The sequence below is a fragment of the Tachysurus vachellii genome, chromosome 24, assembly GCF_030014155.1.
Source record: "Tachysurus vachellii isolate PV-2020 chromosome 24, HZAU_Pvac_v1, whole genome shotgun sequence".
NCBI lineage: Eukaryota > Metazoa > Chordata > Actinopteri > Siluriformes > Bagridae > Tachysurus > Tachysurus vachellii.
This window is the reverse complement of record NC_083483.1, coordinates 7,580,399-7,598,418: the sequence shown is the minus strand read 5'-3', so window position 1 is coordinate 7,598,418 and position 18,020 is coordinate 7,580,399. Positions and strand designations below refer to the sequence as shown.

At 38.8% G+C, this 18,020-nt stretch overlaps 1 protein-coding gene across 1 annotated transcript; it reads left to right on the top strand.

The window, feature by feature from the left end:
• Nucleotides 1-1,701: 1,701 nt before the first annotated feature.
• Nucleotides 1,702-17,647, top strand: cbsa (cystathionine beta-synthase a). Its single transcript, XM_060860633.1, has 15 exons — nt 1,702-1,850; nt 5,525-5,751; nt 8,255-8,361; nt 8,457-8,591; nt 8,775-8,854; nt 8,948-9,152; nt 9,275-9,366; nt 9,927-10,052; nt 14,046-14,130; nt 14,273-14,378; nt 15,019-15,096; nt 15,213-15,347; nt 15,614-15,722; nt 15,814-15,898; nt 16,875-17,647. The coding sequence occupies exons 2-15, from the start codon at nt 5,531-5,533 to the stop codon at nt 17,003-17,005; spliced, it is 1,695 nt and encodes a 564-aa protein (XP_060716616.1). The 5' UTR covers nt 1,702-1,850; nt 5,525-5,530; the 3' UTR covers nt 17,006-17,647.
• The last annotated feature ends 373 nt before the right edge of the window (nt 17,648-18,020 follow it).

Genomic DNA, 18,020 nt, shown 5'->3' with positions numbered 1-18,020 from the left:
CCTATCTCAGGCGTCATCGGGCATCAAGGCAGGATACACCCTGGACGGAGTGCCAACCCATCACAGGGCACACACACACATTCACTCACACAATCACACACTACAGACAATTTTCCAGAGATGCCAATCAACCTACCATGCATGTCTTTGGACCGGGGGAGGAAACCGGAGTACCCGGAGGAAACCCCCGAGGCACGGGGAGAACATGCAAACCCCATGCAAACTCCACACACCCAAGGCGGAGGCGGGACTCGAACCCGCAACCCTGGAGGTGTGAGGCGAACGTGCTAACCACAACAATAATGCATGTTAATTTAGTCTTAGCGTTTTTGGCCAGTGGTGCAGTCTTGTCATCGTCTCGTCTTAGTCGTGAAAAAAAAGGTTGTTGACGAACATATTTCGTCTCGTCTCGTCTTGACGAAATTAACACTACACTGAAGGTAAACTGTAACGCAACAACGTACAGAGACGTCTGACAATGAGAGTTTAGGGAAGAACAATACGTGTATGTGACGTGAGGTCTCCACAAACCTTTAGTACTGTAGCTAATAAATTAGTGTACTTCATGCAGTGAGTCTAGTTGATATTATATATATATATATATATATATATATATATATATATATATATAAATATATATATATATTCATTCATCTTCTACCGCTTATCCGAACTACCTCGGGTCACGGGGAGCCTGTGCCTATCTCAGGCGTCATTGGGCATCAAGGCAGGATACACCCTGGACGGAGTGCCAACCCATCACAGGGCACACACACACATTCACTCACACAATCACACACTACAGACAATTTTCCAGAGATGCCAATCAACCTACCATGCATGTCTTTGGACCGGGGGAGGAAACCGGAGTACCCGGAGGAAACCCCCGAGGCACGGGGAGAACATGCAAACCCCATGCAAACTCCACACACCCAAGGCGGAGGCGGGACTCGAACCCGCAACCCTGGAGGTGTGAGGCGAACGTGCTAACCACAACAATAATGCATGTTAATTTAGTCTTAGCGTTTTTGGCCAGTGGTGCAGTCTTGTCATCGTCTCGTCTTAGTCGTGAAAAAAAAGGTTGTTGACGAACATATTTCGTCTCGTCTCGTCTTGACGAAATTAACACTACACTGAAGGTAAACTGTAACGCAACAACGTACAGAGACGTCTGACAATGAGAGTTTAGGGAAGAACAATACGTGTATGTGACGTGAGGTCTCCACAAACCTTTAGTACTGTAGCTAATAAATTAGTGTATTTCATGCAGTGAGTCTAGTTGATATTTTTTATATATATATACATATATATATATATATATATATATATATATGTATATATATATATATATATATATTAACGTACACTATATTTAATATAACACTGAATACGTCTGTTATATTGTACAACTATTAGTTAACACCCAGTGTAGTGAACACGGCTCTATATTTGGGTTCTGGTCTTTATTTGGTACTCTGACTGTTCCTTCACATGTGGGCGTGGCTTCGCCGTAATTTATTTCACGCCTCCATTCCAGCCAATCACAGCACGTTTAGAATGTTTCACCGGAAAGCGTTTAATAAAAAAAAAAAAAAAAACACATCGCAAATATGTGATGCGGTTTGAACGTTTTCGTGTGTTAAACATGTTAATCTGTTACTAATACGGTTAATAAAACGTCCGAAACGTTTTTGTGAAAATCTGCTTCCGGTATGTGTGTGTGACGTCACAGCCCCGCGCCACCTTCCCTTTAAATATGAAGCCTCATGCTTACTTTGTTCATTCTGGTCAAATCTGAGCGTTTGGGGATTTTAACGTTAACATACAGTCTTTAAAATCCGTCTTTAAAGGTAAACCAGCTGTTTTTTTAAATTGATTTATTGGTTTAAATATTAAACGCATTACTGTAAATGAAATGTTATTTATGGCTTCATGTGCATCAGTGACATTTTATATGTAAACATGGGGAGAAAATTACAGGCTGATGAAGCCAGTTTCTGAGTTTCATCAGACTTCTGACTCAGTTCCTCATGATAAGATTGAAATGTTTTTACTGCATGTGTCTGTGAGAAATGTTGCCTTTATACACGTCTCTGTTGATGTATATAAGTTACACAGCTGTATGGAGACGAGAGTGTGAACGGATTTATAGATTTCAAGGATTTCGTTGTTTCGGACGCACACGGCGAGTCAGTGTCATAATCCCGGGTCCTAAAGCCCGTCTCGTTCAGGATCTGGGAGTGTGTAGAAGCTTTTATTGTCATTTCATCCATATATAGCTGTTACAGTACACAGTGAAATGAGACGAAATTTCTTCAGGACCAGAGGGCTACATAGAACAAAGACAGAGCTATAAGGACTTAGTAAGTTAGTCCTAGATACATACAGTGCATCTGTGTGACCTGGTGCAAACAGTGCAGGACAAGACAGAAAGGAAAAAAAAAGACAGTGCAGGACAGAAGACAGAAAGACAGTGCAGGACAGAAGACAGAAAGACAGTGCAGGACAGAAGACAGAAAGACGGTGCAGGACGGAAGACAGAAAGACAGTGCAGGACAGAAGACAGAAAGACGGTGCAGGACGGAAGACAGAAAGACGGTGCAGGACGGAAGACAGAAAGACGGTGCAGGACGGAAGACGGCAAATCAACTTTTTTATTTCAATCTTCTTTTTGTACTATTATTATGGAGCAGAAATCAGTAATGGACCACCTAAAAACAGACTGCATATTACGTGACACATCACAGGCAAAAACAGTTTGGAAAATGGACACCATACTCAAATATAACTATCTATCCATCCATCCATCCATATGTTTACATTGTCAACCGCTTATCCTATATAGGATGGGTGCCAATCACACACAGCCACACCTATTCAAACACCACAGGCAATTTGGATTTAGCCTTCAGAGCATGTCTTGGGATTGTGGGAGCAAACCAGATTACCCAGAGGAAACTCCTGAAGCACAAGGAGGACATGCAAACTTCACACACTAGCAGGGAATTAAATCCCTAACCGTGGAGTTGTGAGGAAAACCAATAAGCTTAACTCCACCCCATATATGATGACTAATATTCCAACACCCTTTGTTGAAGTCCTTTAAGGGAATGGTTTTACTTCATCATGGGAATGTATTTCTAGAGCCCATGCTAGGGTCCTGTTTGTCAACTGTAGTTCAATGTTGAACATGATCATCTCGGACATCCTCCACTGAAAACTTGACTGCCTTAGGGTTTCATGACCGTCAGGAAACAGCAGGTGAAGCTGGAAAAATTCACATCCAGCATTTGCACACTCAGCAGTGGTGTTCCACACAGGTGCATGTTCTCACCACTGCTTTTACTTTTCTAGTTATTACTGCTGCTAATTAAAGCAAATTATTCAAAAATCTAAACTAATACAAATGACTTCCTTTGGTAAAAGTAACTATACCTTTTAATTATGCTATATTGTTCTTTTATTTACTAATTCTTACATGAAGGCCTTGGTTCAATTGATGCTTTATAGCTGGAAAAAAACCTTTTTTTTTTATGTTCAGATGTTTATCCTCTTCCACCTGTAAAGAATATTCCTGCCCAAAATACCTACTGGTTTATAATCTGTCTTATAATTTTCACACCTAGATGGACATATGTGCAGTTTCATAAGCAGATCTTGCTTCAAAATAAGAAAATATATATATTTAAAAATTTTATGATTCACCAGTGTTAACAATAGCTGATGCTTTGGAAGAAAATTGAGATATTCAGGATGTTGTTGACAGACCATCATTGTGTAAGCTGATTAAATTCTGTAGGTATTAATCTAAAAAAATGCAGTATAAAACTTCTGGGTTATACTAAAAAATACAGATAAAAAAAGTCAATTAATTCCCTTCATTCCTACTGCATTCAGGCTAAATTTGTCATACAATGTTTGATTATTGTGATCGGTTTTCTTTGCCTGCGCTTATCACCTCTGGTGCCCTCCTGCAACCTGTTTGCTTTGGATCTTGTTCAAGGCCAGCAGTGACGCATCTGTCAATCTGACAATTTTGGTCCTTTTGAAGGCCTTTTTTTCTACAGCTTATGTAAGGTGTTTATGCCATGCAATGGTTAGGAACCCATGAACATGCATGTTTGTGTCATTAGTTAGGCAAAGATTGTGCCTTGAATTTCATTCTCCAAGTCCTATAGTGTTATAGAGTATTGAGTTGCAGATACCAAGAAATGCGGCTTGGTTACACAAGTGGATCACACGGTGATGGCAGGCAAAAATAGCCCTAGCAGGGCTATTAACCTTAAAGGAAATGTCCACACTTTTTTTTTTTTTTTGTTTGTTTGTTTGTTTTTCCAATTCATTCATGATGTGTCAAGTGATTCTGGAGATAATTTTCTTGTCTTTACTGTATTTTCATTATTCTTGTGAGAAATTAGCAGCTGTCTGCCACACTGAAGTCCCAGAGTGACTTTTATAGTGCAGTAACAATTCCGTGTAATGGGATGGGGAAAAAATGTTAACAATTTTAAACATCAGAAATAATGGTCAAGTTTTGCTGGACCATTAACTCCTAAAATCATGGCAGGTTCTTCCTTTCTTTATCATTTTCCGAAAAAATCTTTAAGGCTGTGTTAATGTTAAATCCAATATAAAGCACACAATGAATTCCAAGTTAGTTTTAACTTGGTATAACTGCTACATATTTATAGCTACAGTGTTTTCTCTGTCTGATTAGATTGGAATGCCATAAACATCATTTGTTTTCTCCATTTCTAAGGAAACGTATAGGAAGTATGGTATGCTGAACAAAATGAGATGTTTTCTCAAGGCTGTTGAAACAGCTGCTGTGTGCTGCTTACACCATATTACTTGTGGTTCACTGCAATGCGATCACGCTGTGTTCACTAGCCAACAAAGGAGTTGATGATACACCAATATTAGTCACATACGGTATCATGGACATTGAACCTCAGTTGCCCTATGTTTCATTTGGAAAATAATTGTTTATGTAGCCAGAGACGCAGATATGCTGACTTAGCCCTCTGGTTAGTTGATGTCAGTGCAGTCATGTGAGATGTCTTGTCTCAGAACTGGGCTCAGGGAGTTAAGTTTGCACAGCTCTAGTATTAAGTACAGATATTTTCCATTCAGTCAGAATCCATACAGTATTCCTACAGCCACAACAAGGATTTAAATATTTCACTAGTCCCATATTAGTCCTTCCTGTGTGGGTTTTGCACTGGATTGTATGATCATGGATTTTTATTAATTACCCAGTCTGGCAATATTAGACACAAAATAATTTTGAAATTATTCAAAATTTAATTGATGGAAAAAGAGGGGGAAAAATGAAATATAAACCTGGATGTATAAATCAACACATTTAAAACCAGGGAACAGGTGTGAGGTAATTTTCCTAGGAAAACTATTATACAGTATGGGAAAGATATGAAAGACATACAGAAAACTGAACCGGATTTTATATAACATCTATCAGTCTGTATGTTCAGAGAAACTGACTTCACCCTCTCCTCTTCTGCAGTGAATCATGCCTTCAGTGCCTTCTACTACGGAGAATGATATCTCCAAACCTTCCTGTCCCTTTGCTGGCAGAAAGACCACCAGCAGTAGTGATGGACTTTTCCAGAAAAATGGGAACGAAAGCACTGAGAGTGTCATCGAGAGATGGATCCGTCCTGACCTTCCCAGCAAGTGCACATGGAGCCTGGAAGCAGCACAAACTGACTCCCCACACAAACATGCACTCAGGTGAGCAACATTCATTTCTACCACAGTCATTTATGCTTATTTATACAAACATTTTTTTATGTGCACTGAAATTAGTGGTGGGGGGCACGGTGGCTTAGTGGTTAGCACGTTCGCCTCACACCTCCAGGGTCGGGGTTCGATTCCCGCCTCCACCTTGTGTGTGTGGAGTTTGCATGTTCTCCCCGTGCCTCGGGGGTTTCCTCCGGGTACTCCGGTTTCCTCCCCCGGTCCAAAGACATGCATGGTAGGTTGATTGGCATCTCTGGAAAATTGTCCCTAGTGTGTGATTGCGTGAGTGAATGAGAGTGTGTGTGTGTGTGTGTGTGTGTGTGTGCCCTGCGATGGGTTGGCACTCCGTCCAGGGTGTATCCTGCCTTGATGCCCGATGACGCCTGAGATAGGCACAGGCTCCCCGTGACCCGAGGTAGTTCGGATAAAGCGGTAGAAGATGAATGAATGAATGAATGAAATTAGTGGTATAAAAAAATTCCCTTTTTTTTTTCCACGTTTGTGTTTTAAACACTGTTTCAGATAATCAAACAAATTTAAATATTAGTCAAAGATAACACAAGTAAACAAAACATGCACTTTTTAAATGAAGGTTTTTATTATTCAGGGAAAACAAAAACAAAACCTACATGGCCCTTTGTGAAAGTGTTTCCTTAACGTAACTTAACTGTGGTTTATTACACCAGAGTTCAATTTCTCTAGCCATACCCAGGCCTGATTACTGCCAGACCTGTTCGCAATCAAGAAATCCTGACTGAAATAAGACCTGACTGACAAAATGAAGTAGACCAAAAGATCCTCAAAAGCTACACATAATGCTGAGATCCAAAGAAATTCAGAAACAAATGAGAAAGATCTCAATTACTTTCTATCAGTCTGGAAAAGGTTATAAAGCCATTTCTAAAGGTTTGGGACTCCAGCGAATCACAGTGAGAGCCATTATCCACAAATGGCGAAAACATGGAACAATGATGAACCTTCTCAGGAGCTGCCGGCCGACTAAATTTACCCCAAGAGCGCAGCAGCGACTCGTCCAAGAAGTCACAAAAGACCCCAAAACAACATCCAAAGAACTGCAGGCCTCACTTTCCTCAGTGAAGGTCAGTGTTCATGACCCCACCATAAGAGAGAGAGTGGGCAAAAATGGCCTGGCAAAGATGAAAATCGCTGCTGAGCAAAAAGAACATAAAGGCTCATCTCAGATTTGCCAGAAAACATTTAGATGATCCACAAGAATTTTGGGAAAATACTCTGTGGACTGATGAGACAAAAGTTGAACTTGGAAGGTGTGTGTCCCATTACATCTGGTCTAAAAGTAACGCTACATTTCAGAAAAAGAACATCATACCTACAGTAAAATATGGTGGTGGTGGTGTGATGGTCTGGGGCCTGTGATGGTCTGTTTTGCTGCTTCAGGACCTGGAAGACTTGTTGTGATAAATGGAACCATGAATTCTGCTGTCTACCAAAAAATCCTGAAGGACAATGTGCGGCCATCTGTTCATGACCTCAAGCTGAAGTGAACTTGGGTTCTGCAGCAGGACAATGACCCAAAACAAGTCCACCTGTGAATGGCTGAAGAAAAACAAAATGAAGACTTTGGAGTGGCCTAGTCAAAGTGGCCTAGTTTTTGACCTGAATCCTAATGAGATGCTGTGGCATGACCTTAAAAAGGCAGTTCATGCTCAAACCCTGCAATGTGGCTTAATTACAACAATTTAGCAAAGATAAGTGGAGCAAAATTCCTCTAGACAATGCTGTAACACTCCTTGCAAGTTATAGCATGCTTGATTGCAGTTCTTGTTCTACGGGTGGCCCAACCAGTTATTAGATTTAGGGGCAAACACTTTTTCACACAGGGCCATGTAGGTTTGGATTTTGTTTTCCCTTAATAATAAAAACCTTCTTTTAAAAACTGCATGTTGTGTTTTGCTTGTTATTTTTGACTAATATTTAAATTTGTTTTATTAAAGTGTGACAAATTATAAAAAAAAAAAAAATAAAAAATCAGGAAGGGGCCAACACTTTTTCACACCACTGTATATTAAAAAAAGTGTCTGAATACTTAATTTCCCACACCGTAACTGATTTATTATTACATTTGTTGCTTTTTGCATTTAAAAAGACTGTAAATACCATTTAAAAGGTGTGTTTTGTAGTTTTTAAAAGCTCCCTCCTGCCATTTTTTTTGTAAGATGTTTCTTACATTTTTCTTGGAAAAAAATATGGATACTTGAAAGGATTCATATCGCAGTTTTACCTAAAATTGATGTTTATGATGTTGAATTTGTCAAGCCATTTGAACCAGATGGAATAACCTCCTTCTCTTCACTTTTATTTAGACCGTAAAGCTTTTGCACGTTTCAATTAGCCAGCTGTCTGGTTTGAAAATTATTTCTGCTTGCAGGAGGTTATATGGTATCAACATTGTTTTTGTTTGACCCCATAGTGTAAAAATGAGCTGATTTTTATCAATTTCTTTAAATATTTAAAGGATGGATACTCCAAACATCTTACCCAACATCCTCAAAAAAATTGGGGATACACCAATGGTGCGCATCAACAAGATCAACAAGATGTACGACCTCAAGTGTGAGCTGTGTGAGTAGGACAATCTGCTGTAAAGTGACATGGATCTAACACAATGTTTAATTTAAGTAGAATTTTAGATTGAGTGTTTGTTTGCGCGTGTGTAGTGGCAAAGTGTGAGTTCTTCAATGCCGGTGGCAGTGTTAAAGACAGGATCAGTCTACGCATGGTTGAGGATGCAGAGAGTGCAGGAATTCTTAAACCTGGAGATACCATCATAGAGCCTACTTCTGGAAATACTGGTAATGTCTGTTTTGTATGTGTGTGTCTTTTGGTGTGTGTGTGTGTTTTGTTTTTTTTTTGTGTGTCTGTGTGTGTTGGTGGTTTGGGGTGTATCTGTGTCTCTGTGTGTGTCTGTACTGCTGAAATCACATGATGCAGGACCTTTTCATCATTTTGTGTGTGTGTGTGTGTGTGTGTGTCAGGTATTGGCTTAGCTCTGGCTGCTGCTGTGAAGGGCTACCGCTGCATCATTGTCATGCCTGAAAAAATGAGTATGGAAAAGGTACAGCAACCATCAACAGAGTTGTAATAGTTAATATGAAGTGTATTAACAAACCCTTGTACAAGAAAATGAACATTATGAACATGTGTTTAGGTGGACGTGTTGAGAGCACTCGGCGCAGAGATAGTCCGCACACCTACCAGCGCCCGTTTTGATTCCCCAGAGTCCCATGTTGGTGTTGCTTGGCGCCTGAAGAACGAAATCCCCAATTCTCACATTCTGGACCAGTACCGTAATCCCAGCAACCCCCTGGCTCATTATGACACCACGGCTGAGGAGATCCTAGAGCAGTGTGACGGTTAGCACCAAGCCGGAGCATGTCTGAGAGTGTTCCTTGCCTTGCTGTACACAAAGAAAATCCACCTTTATTTTAGCATTTATGCTTATTTACCCATTTCTAAGATCTGTGTTTTTACATAGGAAAAGTGGATATGCTGGTAGCAGGAGCTGGCACTGGAGGAACCATCACTGGTGTAGCCCGCAAACTGAAGGAGAAATGTCCCAACATTAAGGTGAATGCTAACACTTTATTTTTTAGGGGACACCAGGTTTTAGTAATGTTGTAGAACACGTAGTATTTTCTATGTTAATTTGTACTTATGCAAATGCAGTCATGTAAAAAGTTTCACTATCTAGTTTAAATGTATGTACTGCCTAAGGAAGATGTTTTTGTTACAAAATCTCAACTGTACCTACTGTATCGGTGTATTATTAGCATTGTACATAAATGCTGACTATCTACTACATACCCACTAATAAAATATTAACATATGACTATGAATACTACAGTACAGCATATAAAACCATATGTTAATATAACAGGAAAAGAATAGTGAATAAATGATTAAAGAATAGTCGCCTTTTATTTTTTCACGTATACATTATAGCACAGTGAAATTCTTCGCATATCCCAACTTTGGAGGTTGGGGTTCAGAGCACAGGGTCAGTCATGGATACAGTGCCCCTGAAGAAGAGAGGGTTAAGGACCCTGTTTAAGGGCCCAACTCGGAGCCTTAACCGCTTGAGCCACCACTGCCTCACTGACTAAGCAATCTAATTCCTCTGTTGACAGATAATTGCTGTGGACCCAGAGGGATCCATTCTTGCTGAACCAGAGGAGCTGAACCAGACAGATAAGACGCAGTATGAGGTGGAGGGCATTGGATATGACTTCATTCCTACTGTACTTGACAGATCTGTGAGTGAGCGCTTGCATACACACGCACACACACACACATACACACACATGTGCTTATATGCAAACACAACCTTGTACTGTACCAAAATACCTCTCTGAGATGATAAACAGTAGACCAGAAAGTGAGCAAGAGTGAGGGTGATTCTGTGTAAAAATTCATTAAAAGAAATACAAATTGCGTGTGTTTTTAGAAATAATTTATAGACCATTTTAGTGTCCCTTTTTCCCCCAAAGCTTAAACAGGTTATACAGTACATTGACCTAGTATGTGTTTAACATTTTTTGCATTTTAGTCCATTTCCTATGTTAATTTTGCTTTATTGATTATTGTTTAATCTCTTGGATTGTAATTTTTATCTTAAAATGTCTGGATTCCTGCAGCCGAAAAATGTGGAATCAGTGCTAGTTTATTAATTAATTCCTTTGGCAATTAAACACCCAGCATGTAAAAAAACAAACTAATCAAGAATGGTAATCAATTTAAATCTGTTCTGTCGAACTTCCAGGTTTGAAGCTTAAACAGGGCTAGTCAGTAATCAGCTCCCTAACATCATTACATCACTAACCATTTTGCTGTAAATTTCTTTTGATTTGTTTCACTGCAGGTTAATGGACTTGTTGAGCAAATCAAAATTTGTAGTCACCTTAAGTAACTTGTCAGCTAATTTTAAGACAAGAGTGCTGCAGTTGGTAATTGTTGATTTTCTTATTATATACAGTAATACCTCGAGATACGAGTTTAATTCGTTCCGTGATCTTGCTCATATCTCAAATTTCTCGTATCTCAAAACAATTTTCCCCGTTTAAATGAATTGAAATCCCATTAATCTGTTCTAGCTCGCAAAATTCCACTCCAGTTGTTTTGTTTGTGTTTTGAATATGAAAAATGTACAGTACCTGTACCTGTTTATTACTGTATGTTTTTATACAATATTTGTCATTTATAAGACAAATATTGTATAAAAACATACAGTAATAAAAATACAGTACATACAGTACAAAAATAAACTGGTTTTACTTTACGGAAGATGCGCACGGAGGTTGAGGGAGGAGTAAACAGGAGGAATTTTGTCTCGTACGTACACTTTCGCTTTCGTTCACTTACTCGCTACTGTACACTCTTAATGCTACTTTACACTTAAATGGAACTTAACTAAACTTCACTTACATTAACAAGCTTAAATCAAGCATCGCGTTAGTTCAGGCAAGCCACATAGTCAAGCATGCATCAGCTGTTAATCAGCTGTCCACGACGCGCACCAATCCGGTTACGACATCCATATTACCCGACCATTTAAATTCCCTTTCACAGAGCCGCTCTAACGCTTCGCTGCTGCTGCTGTGATCTAAACTCCCTCCTCCAACCCCGACTCCACCATGCCGGAACCTGTGTTCGTTGTACCAGTTTACGTCATAAATCTCCACATATTTTTCTCTCTCTCTCCCTCTCTCTCTAAGTATGTAATTATTTATTTATCCATTCATTCACTTATTACTTTCCAAAAACACGTAAGCGAGCATATCATGATTAGTGGTTCTGTTATACGGGAGGTTTATTCTATTTTCTAGTCGCTGCTCTCCCCGCTCTGACCGTGCATGCGCACGGACGGGTGCGTGGATTCTTGCCCAGAACAGAACCATACCGCCAACACTAACTGTATGCATATCATCTAATAAATTCTCTTTTGACAAAGTGGTCCTGACAGAACTGAAATTCTCTTAACTTAACTGAACTTAATTGCTACAATTTCTGTTTTCTTTATATTAATTTTGCTTAATTTTCTTCATCGCTTTTCTCTTCACTTGTTTTTGCCTTTTTTGTCACTCTTTCCTCACTAACATCTGCCGGTTGTTTTAATAAAAACCTGTCCGCTCGGCATATCGGATGCGGTGTAGTCGCACAAGTTAAAATTTTTTAACGGATCCGAAAATTACAGATCCGCAGATGGTCGCCTTTGCGACTCTCCATAGGAAATGAATGACTTTCGGTTTATCGGCCGTCATTTGTCGTGTGCAGTGGAAAGGCGGCTTTAACCAAGTGAGACGCGGGAAGCTGAGGCGGGGAAACGGAGCACACCTGGTTGTTGGGGATCTTTGTTTCGGCAGCGGCAGCTCGGATGCTCGTATCTCAAAAATTTGCTCGTATCTCAAGCCCAAAAATTTGGTCGAATCATCTCAAAAAATTTGTATGTCAGAGCACTCGTATCTCGAGATATCACTGTACATTGTAATACAACCCCTGGCAAAAAGTATGGAATCACCCCTCTCAGAAGATGTTCATTCAAATGTTTAATTGTGTAGAAAAAAAAAACAAGCACATGTATGCCACAAAACAATTTTCCCTCAACAATCCAAACTTCTGGCTGTATAAAACACTTTATGAAAAAAAAAAAAAAAACAAAGAAAGATAACTATAGTCAATTACAACTGTTTTTACAGATCAAACAGAGGAAAAAAATATGGAATCACACAAATCTGAGGAAAAATATCTGGAATCACCATGCACTTTGCATTTCTAAAACAAACACCTGTATCTGATTACAACTGCTAATTAGTCTGCAGTTAAAAAAGAGTGCTTGCACACATTAGTGATGTGTTGAACCAAGATGATTGACATAACTCATGGCTCCAACACGAGAGATGTCAGTTGAAACAAAGGAGAGGATTATCAAACTTCTTGAAGGTAAATCTTCACAGAATGTTGCAAAAGATGTTGGTTGTTCACAGTCAGCTGTGTCTCTAAAATCTGGACCAAGTACAAATCAAATGGAAAGGTTGTAAAAGGGAAGCGTACTGGTAGACCAAGATGGACATCAAACTTAAAGCAATATGCCTTGAAAACAGAAAATGCACAACAAAACAAATGAGGAACAAATGGGGAGAAAGTGGAATCAATGTCTGTGACCGGACTGTAAGAAATCGCCTAAAAGAAATGGGATTTACATACAGAAAAGCCAAACGAAAAACATCTAAACAGAAAAAAACAAGGTTTCAGTGGGCTATCTTGGACTGTGGATGACTGGATGAGAGTTATATTCAGTGATAAATCACGAATCTGCATTGGGCAGGGTGATGATGCTGGAACTTTTGTTTGGTGCCGTTCCAATGAAATTTATAAAGACATCTGCCTGAAGAAAACATGCAAATTTCCACAATCATTAATGATATGGGGTTGTATGTCAGGTAAAGGTATGGGAGAGATGACAGTCATTACATCTTCTATAAATGCACAAGTTTATGTTGAGATTTTGGACACTTTTCTTATTCCATGAATTTAAAGGATGTTTGGTGATGGTAGCATCATTTTTCAGGATGATGATGCATCGTGCAGTGCCATAGGGCAAAATCTGTAAAAACATTCCTACAGGAAAGACATATAATGTCAATGGCATGGCCTGCAAATAGTGTGGACCTCAATCCAATTGAAAATCTGTGGTGGAAATGAAAGAAAATGGTCCACAAAAAGGCTCCAACCTGCAAAGCTGATTTGGCAACTGCAATAAGACAAAGCTGGAGACAGATTGATGAAGTATACTGTTTGTCATTAGTTAAATCCATGCCTCAGAGAATTCAAGCTGTTATAAAAACCAGAGGTCGTGCAACAAAGTACTAGTAGTGTTTTTATTTGGTGATTCCATATAATTTTCCTCAGATTTGTGTGATTTCCATATTTTTTTCCTCTGTTTGATCTGTAAAAACAGTTGTAATTGACTATAGTTATCTTTCTTTGTTTTTTTTTGTGTTTTATACAGCCAGAAGTTTGGATTGTTGAGTGAAAATTGTTTTGTGGCATATATGTGCTTGTTTTTTTTTCTACACAATTAAACATTTGAATTAACATCATCTGAGAGGGGTGATTTCCATACTTTTTGCCAGGGGTTGTATTACTGCTGATTGTGTGTTATTGGGAAGCTTAATTTTAGAAGATTGCAGCCAAAATTGCCCAAGGTAGCAATTCTTAACCCTGTGTTTGTGTGTGTTTTTCTTTATAAGGTGGTGGACAGCTGGTACAAGTCCAACGATGAAGAGTCATTTGCTATGTCTCGTATGCTTATAAGAGACGAAGGTCTACTTTGCGGTATGGTACACCTTAAATTTGTATTCAGAGAAATCAGACTTGGTGTTTTAGCATTTTTACATGTCATTAAGACACCTGTATAAATAAGTTAAATTTTAACCTCCTGCTTCATTTAGCAATTTCCCACCTGCTGCTGTTTTAGGTGGCAGTTCAGGCACGGCCATGGCAGCGGCAGTGAAGATGGCTAAAGAGCTGAAGGAAGGGCAGCGCTGTGTGGTCATTCTTCCTGATTCCATCCGCAACTACATGTGAGTAAAAGGCTGTTTCCTACGTTTCTGGAGAAATGAGTACAAAAGGAATGGTGTGTGTGTGTGTATATATACACTAAATGATGTTTTGAGTTTGATACTAGATTATAAATATATCAAGTGTACACATTGCCATAGTTACTCATCCCAACAAATAATGTGATGCTTTAAATAGATTTTGTTTGAGAGATCCCAGTTATTTCTGTTCAGCATACGGTCAACTGAGCACTGGTTGTGTGTGAAATGTATTCTTCACACACACTTTGGTACTGTTAATATCAATCAATTGAATGCCACAGCATATTTGAGTATTGTTGCTGATCATGTGCATCCCTTTGTTACCACAGTTTACCATCATCTAATGGCTACTTCCAGCATGAAAATGAACCATGTTACAATCTCATTTCATGAACATGACAATGAGTTCAGCAATCTTCAGTGGCCTTCTCAGCCACTGGATCTGTATCTGATAGAAATCTTTTGGGATGTGGTTGAATGAGAGATTCACAGCACCATTTGAGAGTAAATGGAGGCTCTACCCAGTATTAGTTTAGTGCTCTGTACATGCATGTGTCCATATTTGTAATTAAACTCACATTTTTCACATTTTCACACATGATTTCACATTTTTTTTATTTAGGTCCAAGTTCCTGAGTGACAACTGGATGTACCAAAAAGGTTTCCTCACTGCAGAAGACAGCATGGTTAAGAAACCCTGGTAAGGACAGCATGATTTATAATGTTACATATATAAGTAATGTCTTTTATTGTATGAATGTTATGTTTTGCTTTAGAAAATTGCGATTAAACAAACAAAAACTTTTTATTTTGCAGGTGGTGGAATCTCAGGTTGCAGAGTTTGAACCTTTCGGCTCCTCTCACTGTACTGCCCACAGTCACCTGTCAAAAAACCATCAAGATTCTGAAAGAAAAGGCATTTGATCAAGCACCTGTTGTAGATGAGTCTGGGTGGGTGTCCTGGGGGGAAAAAAAAATCATATTCAAACAATCCAATTCATTGTGATAAATCTAATATACACACACAACCAGTACAATACCAGAAGGTTTAGAATCTTCTATTGTAACCCTGCCTTTTGTTGACGATTAGAAAAAAATTGTTCAGATCACTTAATAAAAAGGGAAAGGTAGAACACTGACATTTCACCTTGATGCTTGAAAGTGTATAAGTGGCATCCATTTGTTCACTAAGTGGTTTTCCTCGTTCTTTGTTTTAGGGTCATACTTGGTATGGTAACTCTGGGGAACATGTTAGCCTCTGTGCTAGCTGGAAAGATCAAACCATCCGATCCTGTCAGCAAAGTGCTCTACAAACAGTTCAAACAGGTACATCGCACAGCCATCTTTATTGGCCTAGTAGGCAGTGCTGTGTTGGTCAAAAAGGCTGAAATACTAACATAAAACCTCCTTTTCTCAGATTTGTCTAACTGATAACCTCGGTAAACTCTCTCGGATCCTGGAGACAGATCACTTTGCCCTGGTGGTGCACGAGCAAATTCAGTGTAAGTGTACCTATTTTTTTTTTTTAAAAAACGTCATGACTTCCCATGAACACTCCATCACCCCAGTGCAATAGTGAACAGCTTTCACAGATAAGGCCTTTTAGGGTTAGGAGAGATTCACTGATTGCCGGTTTGAAAATACTTCTCCAAATCGTCTGTCAGCTCTGGATTTCCCATCCAAAAGAAAGTGGGCTCTCTTTGCTGAATCATAAACTTCTCCTGATAATGGGAAGGCAAACGCTACTGAGACTTCTGTATCCAGTTTGATGCTAAATAATCTGTTTAGCACTCATGTGACACACCCTACATGTAAGATGTTTTGATAATACCTGAGAATGATCACTGGGGGAAAATTCCCTATTAAATATAAAATTCCCACTTATTAAATAAAGACTTTTGTTTTCCCTATTCACTAGGGTGAAAACAGTGGTGCAGCTGAAACAATGTCTTCATATTAATTTGTGGAACGAGCGATCTCCATCACTTTCAGACCTAGTTTTATACAGGATGTAGTCTAGCACCTAACTGTACTTGACACAACAGGTGTTTTTGTTTTTAGCTACATTTCCAGCCCAACTACATTTCAGGAAGCACACACACAAGACTTGAAACTAGCCCAAAATTTGGTAAAATTGTTTGATCCCTTTTCCCAGTCACAATCACAGTAAATAAATATTGCTATACAAATTCTTCTGTACATCATAGACACACTGTACAGACTTGTACTTTGAATTTTAAACTAATATTTGTCCAATAACACCATATGTTTTTAATATTGGTTACTTAAAAGATGTCATTAGCATTTCATAATCAATTTAATTTAATGTGCTTTACAAAGAGTAACTTTGAGTAACTATATAACTTTAATAGCTGATTTTTGGATTTGTTTTGGATAATTGTTTATTTAAACGGTCAAAGTTCTGTGCCTCCTTATCTGAAACCAAAAATGTGACCTAACCTTGACCTTTTCTTTCAGATTTAACAGACGGTTCCACCATAATGAAGCACATGGTGTTTGGAGTAGTGACGGCCATTGACCTGCTCAACTTTGTTACAGCGCATGAGAAAAGGGAGCGGTCAATTTCTGAATGCACAGATGACCAGTGAGAAATGAGCCAAAAATACTGAGGCATTTGTGGAACGTATTTTATGAACTGTGAATGCTCAGATGTTCTGCAGTGGTGGTTATGTTACTTGTGAAATTTTAATGTACCAAAATATTTAAAAGAATCTGAGAAAACTCCAGGAAAATTTCTTGAGAGAATTTTTGTGTCAAATTATTGCTCGTGTGAACAATTGAACCATATTAGAATATATCTTGATACAGTAAATTAAAAACATTGGTCCTAAAACCTTTTTTTTCTAGAAAGATTGTCTTTCTCTTATTTGTGTTGTGTTGCATCATGAATACTATTAAATGTTACTGTTCATAATAAGGCTGTAATATTGTGAAAATAAGAATTCTTAAGGTCTAGAGTTGTGCCTTCTTGCAGAATCAGATTTTATCTCATCTCATTAAAATTTAATCTTTATTCTTTGCAAAGAAATATCTGAGTTTCACACTAGATGGCGATGTACTTTTTATTAGGGTTTTTTTTTTTTTTTTTTTTTAAATGGCTTAAGAAAAAAAAACTTAAACTGTTTAAGACTGTCTGGAGTTTGATGCTTGGTTGAGACAGCACCAGCACATATAAATTGAGGTAACTGTAAGACACTCAATGTGCTAATAAAAAAAGAAGCAAATATAAAGTATCTGTATGCTGCAGATATGGCTCTGTGTTTTTGATCAGCAGGTTGGGGATTCAGGCCCCAGCCCCACCAACCTTGGGGTCAGAACATCATCCTTAACCATTACGCTATAGTGTGCTGACCTTGTGCTCTGAGCCCAGCATCCTAATGAGCTGGGATATGCAAAGAAAAGAATTTCAGTGTTCTTTGATTTGCATGTGCCAAATGCATCTACTTCTTTAATACTTTAATACAAATACTTCTTCTTCTTTGTGTACTGTTGCTAATAGCAACAAGTTTGCAAGGTTTATGCAGTCATTTTCTGTAACCACTTTATCCAGGTAAGGTTTGTGGTGGATCTGTGTGGCCTGGGTGTGAGGTGGCAATGCACCTA